Source organism: Mesoplodon densirostris, chromosome 7, assembly GCF_025265405.1.
Source record: "Mesoplodon densirostris isolate mMesDen1 chromosome 7, mMesDen1 primary haplotype, whole genome shotgun sequence".
Classification (NCBI taxonomy): Eukaryota; Metazoa; Chordata; class Mammalia; order Artiodactyla; family Ziphiidae; genus Mesoplodon; species Mesoplodon densirostris.
In genome coordinates, this window is record NC_082667.1 from 33,041,947 (window position 1) to 33,064,072 (window position 22,126).

The window sequence follows — 22,126 nt, forward strand, 5'->3', positions numbered from 1 at the left end:
CACAGGGAGATCGGCTCGGTGTTTTTTGACCACCTAGAGGGGTGGGATAGGGAGGGTGGGAGGGAGGGAGATGCGAGAGGGAGGAGGTATGGGAACATATGTGTATGTGTAACTGACTCACTTTGTCATAAAGCAGAAACTAACACACCATTGTAAAGCAATTATACTCCAATAAAGATGTAAAAAAAAAAAAGAGTGGATATATGTATATGTATAACTGATTCACTTTGTTGTACACCTGAAACTAACACAATGTTGTAAATCAACTATGCTCCAATAAAATTATTTTTAAAGTAAAAAAAAAAATTCCCAACTGCTTCTGAAAGCCCATGATATTCTGAGAGGAGAACACTGTTTCATGTCAATGCTAAAACTTATATGGCCTCACTGAACCCAAGAAATATTACAACCCCATCAAAAGCACTGAGCATCTACTGTCACCATGGGGCATCAACACCCAAGTAACCAGCAGAAACCAGGGTTCTAATGCAGCCAATACCTTTTTGTTTTGGTTTGTTGTCTTTCCAGTGCCTCACAAACTTTCCTCTAGAAATATTTCTCTTGTTAGAGAAAAGTGAATCCCCACAAACATCTTTAGGCTAATAGAAATTTTCTTTGAAATCTAACATTTTATTATAAAAATTAATCTAGGTATTTATTCACTTCCTAATAAATGCTCCTTTTTAAATATTAAAATTCAATAAGATTACTCATCAAGTAAAATAAATGCTCCTGAAATTTGTGATGTTAATTCTCTGCACATTCATACATCCCTGTGGACAACTGTACCTGAATTGAGAAGCTCAGTTTTCACTACACAGATTCTGCAATTTGCCTCATGTGGATTATAATCCCCAGAACATGGCCAGTCATCATATTCTGGATACTTACTAGTTATAGGCATTGTGCTAAATGCTTTTTTTGGTATTATTTCACTTAATATTCTTAACTACTCTGTGAGGTTACACATTTATTACATATGAGGGAATAGAAACACATAGAGATTCACTGAATTTTCTGAAGTCACATAACTAAGAAGTATCAGAGCAACCTCTAAACTTTAGCTTGATTCTAGGGTCTAAGCAACTACCTCTCTATTGCTTTATATGAAGAATCAGAATTCAAATTTACATAGGGTACGGGATTATCTGATAAGTTCAATTTCTAGGTAGACAGCTCCTACTTCTATACCAACCAGTCGCCATTCAGTTTAAATGTATAGCTCAGAAAATTACAAAAATAAATGCCATCAACTTTTGGATTTACTTACGAGAAGTAGAAAATGAGAATATTAAATCTAAGATTATCACTGTAGTTTATAGTTTCTACTCATAAACTGGAGCAAGAACCTTCTGCATAGAATTTTCAGAGACCATAAACAAGTATATTTAGTTTTTGAGAACTCAAATTATAGACCAAGAAAAAGCAAAGGACAAGCAAAACAAAAACTGAAATGTGAGAATGTGTAAGATACAAACATGGGAAACATGGGGGTAGTTCATTGGTCATCTAAAAATATGCAGAATGCCACTATTAGTAACAGGATCCACCGCAGCTGACTCAAGGGATAAGCAATAGTTTCTCCAATGCTCTTGATATAGATGAAAAGCACCCCCGAGTCACGCAGCACAAGGAGTTTTGAAAAGGCAGAGCAATGGGTGAGAACATAGCCATGGAAGCTGGGAGATCAGAAGCCAATGTGGGGTTTCTCCAGTGTGCAAATTTATATTAAGCAATAAGCATTCTGAATTTACGGTGACTTGCAGGACTTTGTAGACCCTCCCAACAAAGATCCTTATTATTTTTTGATCAAATGCCTATGAAAAAAATAAAAGAATCTTTGAAAGAGGTCCAAGTCCCTTGTTTTTCAAATGAGGAAACAAGTCCAGAGTGGCCTTCTCTTGATGAATATGCCTGCTGACTACTCTCAGGCAATGGGTCCTTTGTGAGGTTCATCCCACCCTAGTGCTAGGGGTTCAGCAGTGATTTAATCAGAAACGAATCAGGGCATAGGGTTGGGTTGGAGGGATAGCACTGTTTCCTTTTCCTGTTTACTCAGTGATTTCCTGTGTAGTTCTGGGGTTGGAGCAGAGGTGAAAGTTTGTCACCTCAGCAAAAGCAGCATGCCTTTGGAGTTGGCAGCAGCTATGTCTCTCTTTTCATGCATGGACATCAGCATGTTCTATAATTTTTTTCTGAAAACTTAGCCTAGGGACTATTTATAAAGCTGATGCAATGATTCTATGATCTATAATATATCTTCCTAACAAATCTCTTTGTGTTTAAACAGACAGACCTTCATTCATAAAAAATTCTCTCTCCATTATACAATTATCTTCCTCTTGCTTTCCACACTTTTGCTGTTGTTATAGTTTTTAATACATGTCCCTTTCTCTTCTCTCCTATAGTTAGCTTTTTGATGCCCGCTGACTTTTTGATGCTTATAGTTATCATTATGTATCTTTTCTTTCCTTTCTGCTAACTCCAGCCTTTAAAAAATAGATGGAGCACCTATTTGTTGGGTGCCTTTGTCTTCCCTGCATTATCTTATTTCTTGAATGATTGTAAAATGATTTCTTCTTCTGAGAAATTAAACATAATGAAGCTCATAAAAGTGACAGTTGTAATTTTACTTGGATATAATAAATGACCATTTATGTGTGTGTACTAGCTATTTCTATATATGGAAGAGTTTTGTTGGAAATAGGGTTAGGGGTTTTCAGGGCTGAGGAGAACAATGGCTGCAAAAATAGTGCTAAAGATTACTATTCTCACCATCCTGAACAATTGTTTTCTGAGTATCTAATATTTTCATGTGGGCTTCTATGCTATGGCCCCAGTCTGAAGATGAGACTGCAGTAAAGAGGGTCGTGGAAATGCTGTGAGAGTCAAGTGGAGATCTGAAAATTCTCAAATGTCAAGAAACCTATATTTTGTCAAGGACTCTGGCACAATTTACCTTCTTCTATGTCTATTTTCATGTAAGTTGCTTCTAATTTTTCTTAAGTTATAAAAAAGGTAAAACTCCCTTAATATATATATATTACATGATTAAAAGTAATACATGGTTAATCAAGGAAATTTGGAAAATGTAGCAAAAAACAAAAGGTAAATTTTACTGGGATCCTATACCTCAAGACTAACAGATTTTACTATTTTGGTATATGTTTTTCTTTTTGCACAGATCTCATATAATTATAAACATCTACACAAAAGTTGTATAAAATATCTACATATAATTTTATCACCTTATTTAGTGTTATACCTTATTTTCCATTGCCAATAGCATTTTCTTTACTACCCATGTTACAAGTCTCTAAAACATTCCTTCTTGGGAGATATGTTATAGTTTAATTACTTAATGAATTCCACACTGTTGGACTCTTATTTCTTATTATCTCTATTAAAAGCAACACTGCATTGAGCATTTTTGTTCCATTATTCTGTACATCCCTGATTTTGTTTGAAACAAATCCCTAGAAGTTGAATTTCTGAATCAAAGCTATACATGATTTGAAATCCATTTGAAAAATGTCAAATTTCTTTCCAGAATAGTTTACTCATTGACCTCTATCCTCCTGATTATATCACTAAAGATAGTGATTTTCAATTTTGTTTCTACCTTACACGTGGAAATGCACTCATATATGCAGGATTTGATTAATTCACAGTGTATACCTGTACCCCACTACTTTATCTCCCACTTAAAAAAAAATTGGAATTAAAGTGAGATTGATTAACTACAAGAGATTCTTGAATCTATTGTGAAGAGATAATACTTGCAAGCTTCAGTGAAGTACATTTTCTGTAACTGGTCGTAAATTATTGGTAGCATGCTTGAATCCATACTTCAGACGAGAACACAACCATTACTTTAGAGAGAGGTTTCTGTCAATTGTTTCCCAGAAAGAGCTTTATGAATAAAGATTATGGCTATATATCATCATGTCAGCCTGAGAATATTATCATAAACATTTCACCACAAGCCTTAAATTTTTTTTTAAATAAAATGTTGGGTAAGCCAAGGTACTGAGATTTATTCAAAAAAAAAGTAATTTTTTTTCATCTGATATCAGGAAGACATGATGCCAGAAAACATTTGAGGAGAGGTATCTATATATCTGCATCTATTTTATCTCTATATATTTTAGGAATTCCACCAATTATTATGCAGTAATGCAATGGCCACATAAGCCTTGTATGTTATCAGAAAGACCACTTTTTAATTCATTATTTTGAATTATAATAGATGTACTCAACTCCTAGTAGAATATTTTCAGCAGGCATTTAGTGAAATGATGGTTATTGGGGTTATTTCATTTTACAACATCGCATTAGCATTAACTTTCCCTTTTACCAGGGCAGCCAAAGTATGCATATTATATGGAACTAGATTGCTCTTCTTGGGACAGAATGAGTTGAAGGCCCCTTGGCAGAGCCATTAAGAGATCAGAGTTATATTAAAAAATCCACAAAGGGGGCTTCTCTGGTGGCGCAGTGGTTGAGAGTCCGCCTGCCGATGCAGGGGACAAGGGTTCGTGCCCTGGTCCAGGAAGATCCCACATGCCACGGAGCAGCTGGACCGGTGAGCCATGGCCGCTGAGCCTGCGCGTCCGGAGGCTGTGCTCCGCAACGGGAGAGGCCACAACAGTGAGAGGCCCGCATACCGCAAAAAAAAAAAAAAAAAAAAAAAAAAAAAATTCCACAAAGGAAACGAAGATTTCTATCAACTGGTCCATCTTTGTAAAGTCATATTAGGAACAAGTAATGCAGCTCCTTCTGTTCATAGAGCTCTCTGTTGGTCCCTCTTGAGGGAAAAGAAGTACAACATATCTCTTATCTTGTGGGAGTTTATTCTCTATTTGATAAAATTACATTGAAAACTACACCCAATATCTAACAGCTAAAACATTTAAATGCAAGATTAAATGCAAAAAAATAAACATTTTACACTGATATCAGTGCCACATAAATACGTATTATGGGCATCCAATACAGAGAAAACGAAATGTTTTATATAAGGGATGAGAAGAAGGGCTTTTTAGAAGGGACTGAATCTGAATTTATCTGAGGGTGATATGTAGATGTAAGAAAAATAGGAAGACACTCTGGCAAGTATATAAATGGATCAACAGCCATTAAATAAGTTGCTGACAAAAGAGTTATAGTTGATTGCAAATTGCTATGATCAGAAATAATCGGAGAAAAGTGCCATAACATAGTGGTCACTGTAAGGAGCTCTTGCCAGTGAACCTATCGTGACCACTGACAAAAACATCAGTTCTCAACCTTTGGTGTATACGGTCATAATGTGAGAAATTTCTAAAATCTAGATTTCTGGATTATATCCAGAGTTTACATGTAAAGTGTCTGGGATGGGATCCTAGAATCTTCATGTATTCCAAGTATTCTGGTGATTCTAATTCAAGTGCTCTGTGGGCTACACTCTGGCTTTAAGAACTACCTCTCTAAAAGCACTATTCTCCCAGTTGATACGTTTCTGCCCTGAATGACACTGGCAGGATGAGACAGTCACCTATTTCAATCACACATATGGATTTTTTTCATAACTAGATTTAGAGAGTACAATTTAGAGCAGGCACTGGACCTTCCAAATACTTTACATTTCTCACAGAGACTGGCAGAGAGTTGGGCACAGAGTAGACATCTAATAAACATGAACAGTTGATGATGGTAACAACATAACTATAACTAGTCATATGGCAACTGGTCATAGTTCTAAGCATCTCAAGAAATTAGGATCTCTAATTATATACTTCTAACTGAACAAAAATCTTTTTACATAGTAGCCTGTCTTCTAATTTTTGATCAGAGATAGTCTTCTGGGCTGCAATTAGTTGGATGTTCATCCTCTACCCCAAGGTCAGGGAACACAGAGACTATTCTTTGGATTTCCTTGCATATCCTTAGTAGTCATGCTCTTCATTTTTTGAGACAAAGAAATAATCATTTCAAAGCCCAGCTCATAAAACCCCAAACCACCCATGATGATGAAAAGCTTGTTTTTATGCTGACCTTAGCACAACTAGAATTTCAGCAGAGTCGTCAGTCATTTCTGGGTTCTAGAACATATCCAGAAAGATAACAATAGTCAAATTCTCTAAAAAGTGCAGTGACTGAATGTGTGTGTGTGTGCATGTGTGTGTGTTTGTGTGTGTGTGATCATGTAGTTTGATGGGGATATTATGTAATATTTATAATAGGTTTATGTTTACTCCTGTGACTACTACTGAATGTTGCAACACTTTTTGGAAAATATAGCATTTGTTTGGGATCGTATGAGACCTTAAAAATCTGTTATTCTAAGGAAAGTACAATAGTTTATTGTCTTATGACTCAGTTATACTTCAGTGGAGTAGATTTATTTTCATCTGGTATCAGGGAGACATGATACTAAGAAACCTTTGAGGGAAGATATTTACTTTAATAGTGTGAAATGCAATAGACAAGGAACCATGAGACCCAGCTTCTCATCTTCATTTTTGGTAATAAGTAGCTGTATGACTCTGAATAAATCATTTCAAGTTAATTTTCAGTTATAAACAAAAGAGGACATAGAGGATGCTTATTTGCCTCAAAATGTTATTGTAAATCCATAGTACACCAGCACCTTGCTAAGATGTTTGGATCTCTTAAAAATAAGAATTTAGAGAAGGAAGCAAGTCTCTTATGGAAATAACTCAAAGGCAATTTTTAAAAATATAGCAATCATGTCAACTTCTAGTATTTAATGATAGCTGGTCAAAAGTTAGAATTACTTTACTAGAAATCATTTGAATTGAATAAGCTTCCTTATTTAAACAGAAAAAGAAATGATTAAAAGATTCTGCAAGTGCCTCACCAAATATATAGAACCCACTTGAAATGAATATAGTCATTATTTAAAATCAGCATGTTAACAGTTACTTTTCAATAGGCCAAGTAGTCTTTCTTAGCTTATCAAGTTACTTGTAATTGTTTTTTTTCCTTACAAAGATATCAGCTCAACCATTCTGAATTGAAAATAGCAAATTAGTCTGTAAGTTAGTGATCTATAAATCTATATTTGAAATATGATGAGTGATTATAATACTATTTAATTTCTCCATGCTTCACAACAGTATTGGGAGAGTAAAATGAGATTAGAAGTGCTTGGTATGCAATTAACATAGTAAATATTGTTGTTTTTGTTATTTTTCATTATAATCATAGCAGCAATAGTGGTACTCATACTTGTAGTAGTATAGTGGCAATAACATTTGGAATTGGAGAAAGTCTGGATCTAAGTTCTTGGTTTGCCACTTACTAAAATTTCACTGTAAAATATCACTGTTAGATATGCAGTTTCTTTATTTGTAAAACTGGAAGTAATAAAATGATTTGATATACATAGTGATCGAAACATCAAATGTAAAAGAGCTCTGTAAATTATGAAGTTCTTTGCATATGTTGACACTCATTATTATTGTTATAACTTACATGTAAACAGATATTTTGTCTTTGCCCATCTTTATATTATTGGCTTTACCAAGCTTAATGATGCCCTTTGGAAATGTTCTAATTCTAATTGTTTTCATTAAGATTTTTATAATTGTCAGTGGCCTTCAAGGTCAACTAATCTATTCTAGACATTGTGTAGATTATGAAAATCATCCAGGAGAGATGTTAAAACCTTGCCTAAGGTGACATAATTTATTGGTGACTGAGTGGGACCCTATCCTGATTTTTTATTAGAGTTCTCCCATTACTTCATTAGTTATATAATTTATTCTTTAACACTAAATCTCCAAAGCAAACCTTGCAGGATGTTAGGAAATGTTCTATGTAAAAGCGTTCTAAGGTCTAATAAACGTGCAAGTCTAGATTAAATGAAATTAAGAAACTTAATCACATACATTCTTGCATATGATAGACTGTATTGTCTGAAACCCTAGAAAAATGTTATACTATCTATTATGGCCAAAAGCTTTTCAACCACTGAAAAAAATTTTTAAAGATTATGCTATTGGCTAAGTGAATTATGGATCACATTGATTGAAATGTTACTTTATCACACTGGAAGTTATATGACTACCAGTGGGACATACCTGTTTTGGAAGCAATAACAGATGAAGGACCAAATGATCTTGAATTCTTTGGAATTAGCACTGTATACTTACCACCACTGTGAAGTATTTATATCAGTACTTATGTGAATTATATCTATACGGTTTCAGTATGCAGCCCATTGTTCCAATTGGATGTTTACTGGTCCTGGCTTTTTTTCATATAATTGGGATAACTGAAACAACTTTTTTTTTAATAATGTAAGATTTTATGTAAAGAGTTTATTATCTAACTGTATTGAGGTACTTAAATTCTAAAGGAATGTCACATCTGCATCATGTAGCAATAGGTTAATTTGGAACTAGAAAAACAATTCATGAGAAATAGAAATAGGCAGGAGACCCTGAGGAGCTGGCAAAAACAAACAAACAAAAAACAGGCATTCAGAAGCATCAAGGGTACAGAAAAAAAGAGTTGTAAAGACAGAGCAGTAAGTCAGTCTAATTGAGAATTAGACATCCATAGAAGCAGACACTAGACAAGGGGAGAAGAAATCTTTTTAAACTGCATTCAGGTTTGCTTCAGTCAGGAATAGTCATGTCTTCTTTCTGCTCTATTATAGTAACTATAACATGAACAAATGATCTGCTTCCTAAATTGCAGGCCTCTAGACTTCAAGTAGAGCCAGTCAACAAAAAGTCATGAAAATCAACGACATAATTAGGTTTAAATAAGTTTTATGAACTATAGATGCATAACAGATTGTCACAGAAAATTAAAGATGTGTAGATTTTATAAATATCTATGAGTCAGTGGTAACCACTGTTTGTATTTATGTACACATAATTAGTTTCTTATTGTTCATGATGGCCCATGTGTCAAATGTGTACCACTGATCTCACAGCAGGGAATGATCCATTGCTCCACTACAGATTTCTTAAGGTCGAGGAAATATTTGTTGATTGGCTAGTAGAGTGACATGGAAATAATAATGTTACCTAACTCTCCATAGGGCTGAAAGTGAGAAATTAAATATGTAAATATGTGTGTGTATATATTTACCAAAGTATGTCAGATATAAACATATGTTTATACATAAATATAAACATTATAGATATAAAACAATTAGAGCACTGCCTAATACACAGGAAATTATATATATGTGCTTGTCATTAATACCACAAAGGGGATGATGACCATGGTGGCCATGATGATGAAATGCTCACAGGCTTACAAGTCATTTAAAACACATTCCAGAGTCCGGACAGGAAATTTATATCCTCATTACCGATTACTGATTAAATCCATTTCTGGAACACAACAAAGCATTTTTCTCCCACGTGACTTTTTTAAACTTAATTTCCAAGTTGTGTTAAGGAGGAAGAAAGAACACTAAACTTACAGACAGAAAACAGATTAAGAGCTCTTCAGCTTCCCTCTGTCTGTGCCACCTCCCCAACACACACACACTCTCACACACATGCACTCACACATGTACTCACACACACACACATTCTCTCTCACTATATGTATGTGACTTTGGTCCAGTTAAATTACTTCTCTGAAATTTGAATTTTTCTTCTAGGGAATAGAGTTTAAGATTAATGAAATCTACCTCATAGATGTCTTGTGAGAACTATTGAAATTCTGTAGGTATGAGTTATTGTCAAGGTATTAAATAAGTGAAAGGTGTAAATACCGCTTTTGCTGACAATGGAACATATTTCTTTTTAGACAGACCTGTTCAACTTTCTATGGACTAACATTCATCTCTTATACTTTATTTTCCCATGCTAGGAGTATGTGCGTATGAATGTTAAAAACATACTGCCACACCACTGAGATTAAAAGGACACAGCTCTTTCCTTACTTCTACTATCAGCTTATTTTCATTTTCATATAGACACCCAAGCACTAACTCTAAATCATGAATATTCAATTAATATATTTTGAATGAAAGGATACAACTTGATTCTATTAGAAATAGGGCAAAAAGATCCAGCATACAAAACAGATTCTAGAACACTCAATGCTCCATAAAAGTTTCAAATGAAAAACAAATTCCAGGTACCTGTTATCATCAGGTAACTAATTGTGTAATAATTTCCACATAATATTTTGGCTGTTAAAATACATGTATAATTTGATTTAAGTAAATACTACCTCTGACAGAAAATTCATTAAAAGATAAACTATACTGTACTAATTGGTAATTCACGGAATCATATTTATTGCATGTGTATCATGCACAGACACAAACAATTGTGAAATGGCAATTACCCTTAAGAAATATAATTTAACAGGAGAGGAGCCATGAACATATGTATTTACAAAAAAAAAATAGAATGTGAGCATTTAATACATAGAACAAACATTTTGTAGAAGTTTAGCAATAGGAAAAACTCCTTTATACAGAGAGTTAACCATAGGTATTTGGGAATAAAACAGTATTTTATCTCAGTGAGATCTTAATAGAGGCAGGGAGAAAGAAATATTGGAAATTATTTTGAAATAATAACATGCACACTGATTGAAAGTGTAATCCATTCTTGTAGGATACATGTAGGTTATATGAGGCTGGAAAAGTTTTGGAAGAAAAAGTTTTAGATCCTAGAGCACCAGGTTTATAATCTAGGTCACAGAGAATTATAGAAATTGTAAACAAAAGTGGAAATAGGTCAGACTTGTACTTACAAAGGACTATGTGGCTGTCAATGGGGAAGAGGCTTGTTATGGAGAACCTGGAGGTGAGATCAGTTAGAAGTCCACACAGGTGCACGTACTAGCGGGAATGAAGAGGGCCAATCTTTCAGTCCCTTAGGCAGGCAGTCAGGGAGTCAAGGCAAAAATAACCTTTTATTGCCAGGCACCCTATTGAGTACTGGGGCTACAGTGCTGGTCAAAGAGGCGGAGAAGACAAATATTAAACTAATATGCATACAAATAAACACAAACTTTATACTGCAATATATGCTAAGGGGTTATTGAGAGAAAAAAGGATGTAAGAAGGAGGAGGTCTTTTTAGGAAGTTTTGCTTAGTTGTGTTGAATTTGAGGCACTGCCAGAATATCGGTGAAGAAGTGTCTTCCAGGCTCTGGGTTTATACCTAAGCTATAGATGTGCAGGTCAACTACATAAAGACAGCAATTCAATCTATTGGAATAGATGTGCTGTGACAGAGATGACTAGAAGATAAACTATGTTGCAAAGAACATGACTGAACTGGCAAATACTTTATAAATTTTATCTTCCTGTCCAAGTTTCCTATGTTTATTTGTAAAGAATTGACTTTTTCACTTTATGAAACTGTAGGTTCAATACCCAGGAAGACTGTCAATTTAAGAAAAAAAACCCAATAGCATGGAAATCTCTTTTCTTACAGTTGAAAGAAAATTTACAAAAGATTGTTATATCTCCTGATTGTAGAACTGCCTATACTGTAAAACAAGTCATACAAGACAAAAGAATCTATGAACAAAAAAAATCAGTGATTGGTTGGGAGTCACACAAAAATTCTTTTTAAACACCTCAAAATAAATAAATGTGCCAGATTCTCTTGGAATAATCCTCTGGTTGCTAAATGGAATTTATTATTTCTACAAATATTTTTCATTGGACAAAGATTAATGTCCAGTAACATCAAAAGCTATGAAGGTTTTGCTTAACTTTTACATTCACGTTACACTGCCTTTTTTATGAGTAAAGATGATCATCTAAATCATAATGGAAATTTCCTTTAGAATAACATTTAAGTATTATTTATTTATTATACAAAATTTTTCTATAAAGCACAATTTACTATTGACATCTCATTAAAAACCAAACCCTCAGAAATTTTTGATGAATGCAAACTGCTAGTGTATAGCATTATTTCCTCAAAATTACAGAGCAAGTAGGAAAACTGAGATTCTGAATAAGTAAAACCCAAAGGTATCAAAAAAGCAATTCTTCGCCTTGAATTCTATCAACACTGTCAGCTAACACAGAGTCCAAGTTATAAAATAACATAACCAAAAGAAATATTATCTTGTTCTTAATGAGAAAGTAAAACATATATTATCCTTTATGTAATTGTATAAAAGGAAACAGAAATAAAAGAAAGGAATGAAAGATGGCAGGCCTTTTTTTTTTTTTTTGCAGTTTATGGATAAAATCCCTGTTTTCATCCCAAATAAAACTAAGCCTTGATAGGCTTGAGTGTTCAGACAAACAAAATCTACTTCATTATTAACATTTTTTTTTAGTTCACTGAATTTGTTTTCTGACACTTTATTCTATTGGCAAACCCTCTGTTCTTTTTTATAAAAATGTATTTATATAGTTCAGGAAAAAATAACTCAAGAAACAAATTGGCATCAGCTATACCACTGCAAAGTAAATGACATCAAGATTTATTTTTTATACATCTGACATTTAAAAAGTACAGATGTAAGTTAAGATACTCAAAAATATCAATCTAAAGTTTAGCTTACCAACAGGGACAGAATTCGAGTGCTGAAGTTCCAATTGACTAGAATCACCAGAAAGTTCAGTCAAGCAGGTTAAAGTAAAATCTGGGCTGGAAGCATGCTCATGTCTGAAGCATTCAGGAGAAAGATAATCCAGTTCAAACTTCACAGTTGACATTGCAAAATTCTTAAAGAGCTATCTAAATCAAAGTTTAAACTTTGATTCAAATAGTTCAAACTACTGAAGTTTTAAAAATCATAGGAGGGGGAAAATCACTGTTTTATAATCAGTAACAACCCCAGGCTCTCCAATAATTATTTTCACTTGGAAATCTAAAAGAGATAAAACATGCAGAGCTGACTCTCTAAGAAGTTTTCTGTATTCACTCCTTTCCTAAGCAATTAACGTCAATAGGATGGATGGATTTTACAGTTGTTTTTCTTGAAGATATCTTGCTGCCTTTAAATGATAGCAGCGCTAAACCCATCTCAGAGAGGCTGCAATAGAAAGTAAAATGAGATAAGTGAAGACATAGCCAAGGCAGCAGAGAGATGCTTTTAGTAACTTGGTATTAGAAGGTCTCATTCACATATCTCTGTACAAAAGATCAGCTGGGTGGGGCTAAGCACTGTCAGAGAATGTAACTTTATTCCACTGGGCAGCTCATCAGAGGAATGTCTTAATTTGGAAGGAAGTTAATTCTAAATTATATTTCCTGGGTCAGGATTGTGAGACTGTAGTCCTGATGCTTACTGAAATATGCCTGTGATTGTGGAGAGTAAAAGATGAGTTAAACTAAAAGGCTCTGCACAACAAAAGAAACAATCAACAAAATGAAAAGGCAACCTATGGAATGGGAGAAAATATTTGTAAACCATGTAACTGAAAGTGTTTAATATCCAAAATGTACAAAGAATTCACACAACTTAACAGCAAAAGAATCCAATTAAAGAATGGGCAAACAACCTGTATGTCTTGGCCAACAAGTACATGAAAAAGTGCTCAACATCACTAATCATCAGGGAAATGCAAATAAAAAGCACAATGAGATATCACTTCACACTCATTAGAATGGCTATTACCAAAAAAACAAAACAAAACAAATAAACAAGAAATAACACATGCTGACAAGGATATGGGAAAAAAGGAACACTGTGCACTGTTGGGGGAATGTAAATTAGTGCACTGTTGGGAGAATGTGAATTAGTAAAGCCACTATGGGAACCACTATGGAGGTTCCTCAAAAAATTTAAAAAAATAGAACTACCATATTATTCAGTAATTCCACCTCTGGATGTATATCCAAATGAAATGAAATCACTATCTTGAAGAGATATCTGCACCTCCATGTTCATTGCAGCATTTTTCACAATAGACAAGACATGAAAGCTACATAAGTGTCCATTGATGGATGAATGGATAAAGGCAATGTGTTGTATACACAATGGACTACTATTTAACCATTTATTCCTTCATTCAAGTGAGTATTTATTGACCCTGTATTAGGTATTAACTTAGATACAAAAATTTGTCAAGGCAGGCTCACTGGAAAGGATGTGGGCTCGGTATGGTCTCAGTGGGAAAGAGAGGTGTGATTGACTAGAGATTTTAATTATGACCATGGTATTAGGTATGGCAATAGATGTGCTACACATGAGGAATGGCAATTTTACTTCCCATGTTCAGCACTTTTTGAGAAAGTAAAATATATATATATAATAGGTTTGCAAATCCATTAATATAAAAAGGATTCTGGACAAAAAGTGACATGTGAGAGTTAAAAGGTGAGAGTTAGAGTCATAGCTAGGTTCCATAACTTAACAGAATGCAACATGGCATGGCATACATTGCATAAAGATTTAGAGAACTCATCAAAGTCAAGGGAGATACAAATTATGTTTCTCAAGCCTTCGCATGCACCTGCATTTCTTGAATATACTGTTATGTCTAGAGTATGAGTTTCTAAATCTTTCTGCTTTCTTTACCCTCACAGACGATTAATGTCTCATCTTATGCTCTAAAAATGTGACTTGATTCCTCTTAGCTCTTGGCTTTAAGCCTTCTACACATTACCTACCTTTTAAGCATATAGATTGGCTCTTTAAAAAATCTAGGAATTAATTTAGAATTGTCATCTGTTGCACATAGTTGTTTTATACTATTGCCTTCATTTAGACACTATAAAAATTTTAATTAAAAATCTTAACTTTTTTTAATTACAAAAATATCTCTCTAGTTAACATGAAGTAATACCTCCGACTCACTGTAACAGAACTGTATTGTGAAGGATGCTTCTTTTATTTAATACAGCAGTGAGTCTGTAAACTCAGTCTCCTACTGCCATTCCTTTCATTTAGAAACATATTACCTTTTACTTGGACTACTGCTTTCATCTCTTATCTGATATCTCTGCCCTCATTTTTAATTGAAGTATGACATACAATATTAAGGTAAAATGAATCAATATTTGGAAATATAGCAAAATGACCACCACAATGAATCTAGTTAACATTGTCACCCTAGTTACAATTTTTTTCTTGTGATGAGAACTTTTAAGATCTACTATCTCAGCAACTTTTTAATATACAATACAGTATTGTTAACTATGGTCACTGTGTTGCACATTATATCCCTATGACTTATTTATTTTATAACTGCAAATTTGTACTTTTTGACCCCTTTTATCCATTTTGCCTACTCTACTCCCCACCGCCCTTATTCTTAATTTAATTAATCTGTCATTCAAACTTCCAGTTAAATAGATTCTCTTTGGGAGTGGTCAAAGTTTTAACTTTAGATGAGTTTTTAAATCTCAAAAATAGTTCAAGGAAGAAAAATTTTAGATGCCTACATTCTTACCTTCCAGAATTAACCACCTTGAATATTCTGACACAACTGCTTTCAGAGATTTTTTTCCAGATTTATAACTTTGAAAAATTATAGTAATAGTAATTACTTATTAAAATAATTTCCACTGGAAATAATAGCTCATTACAGATAAATCTGATACTCTTCTTTGACCTTCACTAGCCCAGTGTCATTCCTTCACCCCATTCACCCCAGCACTTTCTAGGGTAAAATTCAGAGGAGGAAATTATTCAAACCCCTTAGCCAAAATAAAGTTATTGTCATATCCATTCAGGATCCACAGTTTTATAAAGTAGTACACTATGGTCCCCAGCCTTAAATACTAAGTCTAAACACTTGTTGCATTTTCTATTCCAGAACATACTTATATCTGAATAGTCCAACCTTCTTTCTTTGATATAAAAATCTGGCTTGAATAGGTCCTTTTGAAAATATTACAGCATCTGGGATGCCTTCCTTTATTCATTAGGCAGAGATGATTATCTCTCTGTCATATTCACCCATGATTATACTTCCATCATAAAACTTGTCATACTACTTTGGTGTTACTAATATTTGTGTACCCTTTGCTCCTGATCTTTGAAGGATCTGAGAAGAACAGCCTGTTTCATCTTCATGTTTGCAGCTCCTGAATGAAGCATACTACTGGTCCTTTACCTGGGTTCAATAAATTTTCATTTTAGATGAAAAGTTGAGGAAAGGTGATAATGGGAATGGAGGGAGTGGAACAAGACAGAAGGAAACTCCAACTTGACATTATTTACTCAGATTTGATAAACTGTTTTAGATGTAACAGTAGAAATAATATACACAATGTGGAATGAAAAAAGGTCAAAATATACTCATAGGTGGGTACCAATTTAAAGAATTTAGTAACTTCCCTGTTATAGAACACTTGTTTAAGAATTTAACTTTTTAGCACTAGGAAAAGGTTCTGCTTGACTAAGAATTATTCCTATAGAAATTTTTGTAATATAAAAATATCAAATGAAGATGCATGTACAAGTCTTAAAATTTAAATTTGCCCTCAAGATGAGAAAAAATAATTAGTAAATGATGCCTTTTTGCAAATAACTTTCTAGTTGATATCTCTGAAATGAAGCCTTAAAATACTGACGCAAAGAGTATTTTTGTGTTTTAAGTTTCATGTCATTCCAGCCAGATCTTTCAACTTTTGGACTCTAAAATAAGATATATTGATAGAAAATGTGTTCATGATCAATTTATATTTATCAATTAATCTGGCAGATATCAAAGTAGTGGTATTTTGGGTATTGTTTTAATCTGAAAACAGAAAAGTAATTTTGCAATTACTAGCAATTATTGCCAATATTGTATAAAATCAAGTTGCATATGATTGTATACAATATGATTGTATATGAATGTATCCAAATTATAGCTCTATTAGTTATTTCAAAATGATAGCTCTGAGCCATTTAATTAGCTGATGCTTTTAGATTAATTAGATCAAATAGTGAAAAACAAGGATGAGTGGATTTCAAACCAATAATAATGGGAAATTTGAGCTAAGGTATAGATATACAGCTGTATGGAAATGCTGGCTGATTATCTTTGGATTTATGGAGACCACCTCACCAACAGTAAATTTGCCCTGCAGGATATAAACTGATCAATCACCTGTGTCTTAAATTTCAATCAAGCCAGTAGTTGCTTTGCAAAGTTGCTGAGACTACTGTACTTCCTAGGCTACCAGCAAATTAAATGACAAGAGGACTCCTACTAATTTTAAATTAGCCTTGTGAGCCCTTTTTTTTTTTAACATCTTCATTGGAGTATAATTAATTGCTTACAAATGTTGTGTTAGTTTCTGCTTTATAACAAAGTGAATCAGCTATACATATACATATATCCCCATATCCCCTCCCTCTTCTGTCTCCCTCCCACCTTCCCTGTCCCACCCCTCTAGGTGGTCACAAAGCACGGAGCTGATCTCGCTGTGCTATGCGACTGTTTCCCAATAGTTATCTATTTTATATTGTTAGTATATATAAGTCCATGCCACTCTCTCACTTAGTCCCAGCTTACCCTTCCCCCTCCCTGTGTCCTCAAGTCCATTCTCTACGTCTGCGTCTTTATTCCTGCGTGAGCCCTTTTTGATAAAGTTTTTCCACATTCTAAAATTAATTCCAATCTTGCCTATTGTAACATCACTGGTTATAGACTGAATATAAGGTACCAGCAGAAAGCACTAATCCAATAGGAAACTTAGATAAAATGTGCCTCAGAAATGGAATTATTCAGGGGCTTTAAGGTTAACAGAATTAATCAGACAGGGTATCTATTAAATTGAAGAAAGGGAAAGCAACAGACTATATTAACTAGGTTTGCTGTGTATCAAACAACTGCAAAATTCTAATGTTGATTTATTGCTCATGTGTCTGTGTGTGTCATACAGAAATACAGATTAATCTTGAGCAACAAGTGGATTATTCTGAAGTAGTGACAGTTAAAAAAAATCATCTAATGTTCATGAAGATTTCACTAAAGTGACTTATAATATACTAAAGAGTTCACAAGGAGAAATCTCTAAATAAAGAAAAGAATACTTTATGTCCCATATGGAATTTTTCATCTTTGCTCCCAATGTAATTAAGAATTAGTATATGACCTAAAACACATTAAGCCAAATGGTGGGAAAAACATCTGTTTTCACTTTTACATTGAGCATATTTTCTAATTAATTATTCAAATATCAAAACAAAGAAATATATTTCAAAAGTTTGTACATGTTTTAATCATTTTACATCTATCTTTTCTTCAATGAAGTCAGTCAGAAGTCCCTCAGAACTAGCACTGCAGGATTATGTAAGTAGATATTTATACTGTTAGGTAGAGTTTGATAATTCTCCAAGATGCAAGATTTATTGCACTAATTGGTTTTCCTAACAGGGTTCTAAAAGCCTGTCTGCTAAAATCTGGGAGCATCTATTTCATATATGAACTCATTATTAATCCACTAAGGAATGATGACAAGTGCTAACATTTGAGTGCCTAAATATGTTTTGTGATAAGCACTTCAAATAAATTATCTTTTATAATATCACAGCTATCACAAAAGGAGTATTTTTAATGTTTACAGAAAGAAAAAAAAAGGCTTACAGCTAGGTTAAGTAACATTGCCAGTTTACTCAGGTAGTAATGAAGGTGCCAGGATATTGAACTAGGTCTGTGTGACCTGAAGCTTGAACACGTAACACTACTAATGTTCATTCTATATTTACTGCTTTAGATATATAATTCTAAAACCAACATTGTGAGGTTGATGTTTATATCACCATCTTACAGGTGAGGAAACTGAAGTTAAATAATATGCACAAGGTTAACATTTTTATTTAGAGATTTGTATTTGTATTTGTAGGATTTGTATTAATGTCTTTATGACTCCAATGCCCAATTCAGCAACAATTTGATTTGGTACTTTGGTACTCCACTCATCACAACTTCTAAAAGAATCTTGTAAAAAACAAGAGAGAGAAATAAAATCAAGTTCAGATCAATGAAATCCCATAGCAGTGCTCAGGAACATGCAAGACAGAACATGGCTATTTCTAAGATGTAAAGTGAATCCACTGAAATTGGACTGCTTTTGAATTGGCCCACCAAAGACCATATTTGGGAGGTCCATTTGAGCAAAAGTGAACAAAATAAATTTCCTTTATTTTATTTACTTTTTCTTTAGTTCTCAAATTTCCAAAGGCATCATTTGAGTGAAAATGAAACAAGCTAATAGCACTGTTCCCAGAAAAAACAGACAAAACAAAACGAATAAAAATTAAACTTAAAAGCTTTTACACAACAAAGGAAACCATAAACAACACGAAAAGAAAACTCTCAGAATGGGATAAAATATTTGCAAATGAAGCAACTGACAAAGGATTAATCTACAAAATATACAAACAGCTCATGCAGCTCAATATCAAAAAGACAAACTACCCAATCAAAAAATGAGTGAAAGACCTAAATAGACACTTCTCCAAAGACGACATACAGATGGTCAAGAGGCACGTGAAAAGATGCTCAACATCACTAACTATTAGAGAAATGCAAATCAAAACTACAATGAGGTATCACCTCACACTGTTCAGAATGGCCATCACAAAAAAATCTACAAACAATAAATGCTGGAGAGGGTGTGGAGAAAAGGGAACCCTCTTGCACTGTTGGTGGGAATGTAAAATGATACAGCCACTATGGAGAACGGTATGGAGGTTCCTCAAAAAACTAAAAATAGAACTACCATATGACCCAGCAATCCCACTACTGGGCATATACCCAGAGAAAAGCATAATTCAAAAAGACACATGTACCCCAATGTTTATTGCAGCACTATTTACAATAGCCATGACATGGGAACAATGTAAATGTCCATGAACAGAGGAATGGATAAAGAAGATGTGGTACATACACATAATGGAATATTACTCAGTCATAAAAAGGAACAAAATTATGTCATTTGTAGAGACATGGATGGAACTAGAGAGTGTCATACACAGTGAAGTAAGTGAGAAAGAGGAAAACAAATATCGTATATTAACACATATATGTGGAATCTAGAAGAGTGGTATAGATGATCTTATTTGCAAAACAGAAATAAAGACACAGATGTAGAGAACAAACATATGAACACCAAGGGGGGGAAAAGGGGGAGGTGGGATGAACTGGGAGATTGAGATTGACATATATATACTATTGATACTATGTATAAAATAGATAACTAATGAGAACCTACTGTATAGTTCAGGGAACCCTGCTCAGTGCTCTGTGGTGACCTAAATGGGAAGGAAATCCAAAAAAGAGGGGATATATGTATATGTATAGCTGATTCACTTTGCTGTACAGTAGAAACTAACACAGCATTGTAAAGCAACTATACTCCAATAAAAATTAATTCAAAAAAAAGAAGTGAATAGTTGAAAGTAACAAAGTTGGCAGACAAGCCTGAGTTTGAATCCTGGCTCTAGGACCCATTAACTACATGAGTTAGGGTACAATTCTTTCACCTCAAATAATTACAACTGTCTACTAAATGTAGATAATTTTAACTCACAGCATTTTTATAAAAATCAAATGATCTCAACCTATGCAAACCACCTAACCCTCTGTCAGGCATAGAGTAATTACTAAATTGTTAGCTTCTTTCTCATTCATTCTTTCTATCTGCAGCAGACATTGCTTTGCTTAAATGAGGATTAACATTATTTTTCCCTCTATATTCCTTTTTTGTTCTTCTTGGCATTATTAACCCAATACTATTTTCAAATATTACATACATTGGATAGATATATTGAATATATATTGCACATAGCAAGGATAAAATATTATTTCTTAAAAGATTTTTCCATTATATATAAGAAAAAATGTGTATGTGAATACTGGATTGTGATGCAAAGTTAATTCTTGCTGTGGGTCACCATCAAAGTCATTTCAAGACATAGCTTAGTACAGTTCTGAGGGCAGAGTGAGCTCTAGGTAAACATGTAGTAGGATGTTTGCATCAGGTAAACATTGTGCTTGGTTTCTAGTAAAAAAAGACCTCCTTTAAATATTCAAGAGTTTTTTCTCTTGTGTAAAACAAATCAAAAGGCAGGCAATCCTGGGTTTAATCTAATACTTCCTAAAATCAACAGGAACCTCAACCACTGGTTGTTTTCATCCTCAAGCTTCCCTACCTGTCCAAGATGAACACTGCAGCTCTAGCCACAACATCAGCACCACACTTAATAATAAAAAGAGCCACAGAAGTATTTTCTCTCCCCTCCAAAAAATGAATTCTAATTGAATGCTAATGAATGCTAATTTAGCTATTTGATTCCTATTTCATTCACCAGAACTTAGTTGCTTTGCTACAAAAGCTGAAAGGCAATGACTAACTGACATAAATCATTCAGTTGAGTTCAGTTACTAAGGAAGGTGGTAAAAGTGTATTTTAGAAGGCTCTTTCCCTGAAGGGGGGGTCTGTATTTCTTTTTCCCATTTTGTTTTGCCTCACAGGAAAGAGGTCTTGTAGCATTTGCATACCTCAGAATTATGTTATGTATGAGAGGAAATCAATATTAAGAAGAGAGATTTAAACTTTGTGGAGGCTCAACTCTTAGCAATGTCAGGAATAATTAAAGGAACAACTATGACATAATGCAAAATACCCTGGTGTGAAGTGATGGGAAAATAAATGCAGGTGAAAGAATGAAGGAGGAGGGGATTTGGGATAAACATGAAGGGTCAGAAACACGAGTGGACAGATAACTTTAGGTGGATGGAAAATAGCTGCTTTCTCTCTTCTTCAGACTCCAAGATACTATGAGTAAGACCAAATCCTTTCTGTGCACACTGAATGACTTTCTCAGCTATTACAGGGTAATCCCAGAGTTAAAAATAAATGAAAGGGTCAATGATTGGCTGAATGACTTATTGAGTGATATTTGTCTATTGCACCACAGTATGACAGGAATCAGCTGCTTCATTCACCTCAGAGGGATTAAAACATTTCAAAAATGTTGGCGATCACATAGACAACAACTTTCACTGATTGACTACTTCCATCTTTTAAAATAATTGCTATTTTGTCCTAATGTTTTGCATCAAGGAACATATAAATACTCATCAGTTCTTCTTTTTTTTTTTGTTTTTTTTTTTTGTTTTTTTTTTTGCTGTACGCGGGCCTCTCACTGCTGTGGCCTCTCCCGTTGCGGAGCACAGGCTCCGGACACACAGGCCCCGCGGCCATGGCTCGCGGGCCCAGCCG

The 22,126-nt window shown here is 34.1% G+C and overlaps 1 protein-coding gene across 1 annotated transcript in view; it reads right to left on the bottom strand.

The window, feature by feature from the left end:
* The window catches only part of ANO3 (anoctamin 3), a 393,002-nt gene extending 380,330 nt beyond the window's left edge, over positions 1-12,672 (bottom strand). The window contains 1 exon segment of the mRNA XM_060103704.1: positions 12,518-12,672. Within this exon segment, the coding sequence (XP_059959687.1) occupies positions 12,518-12,672 (155 nt within the window).
* Positions 12,673-22,126: the final 9,454 nt, after the last annotated feature.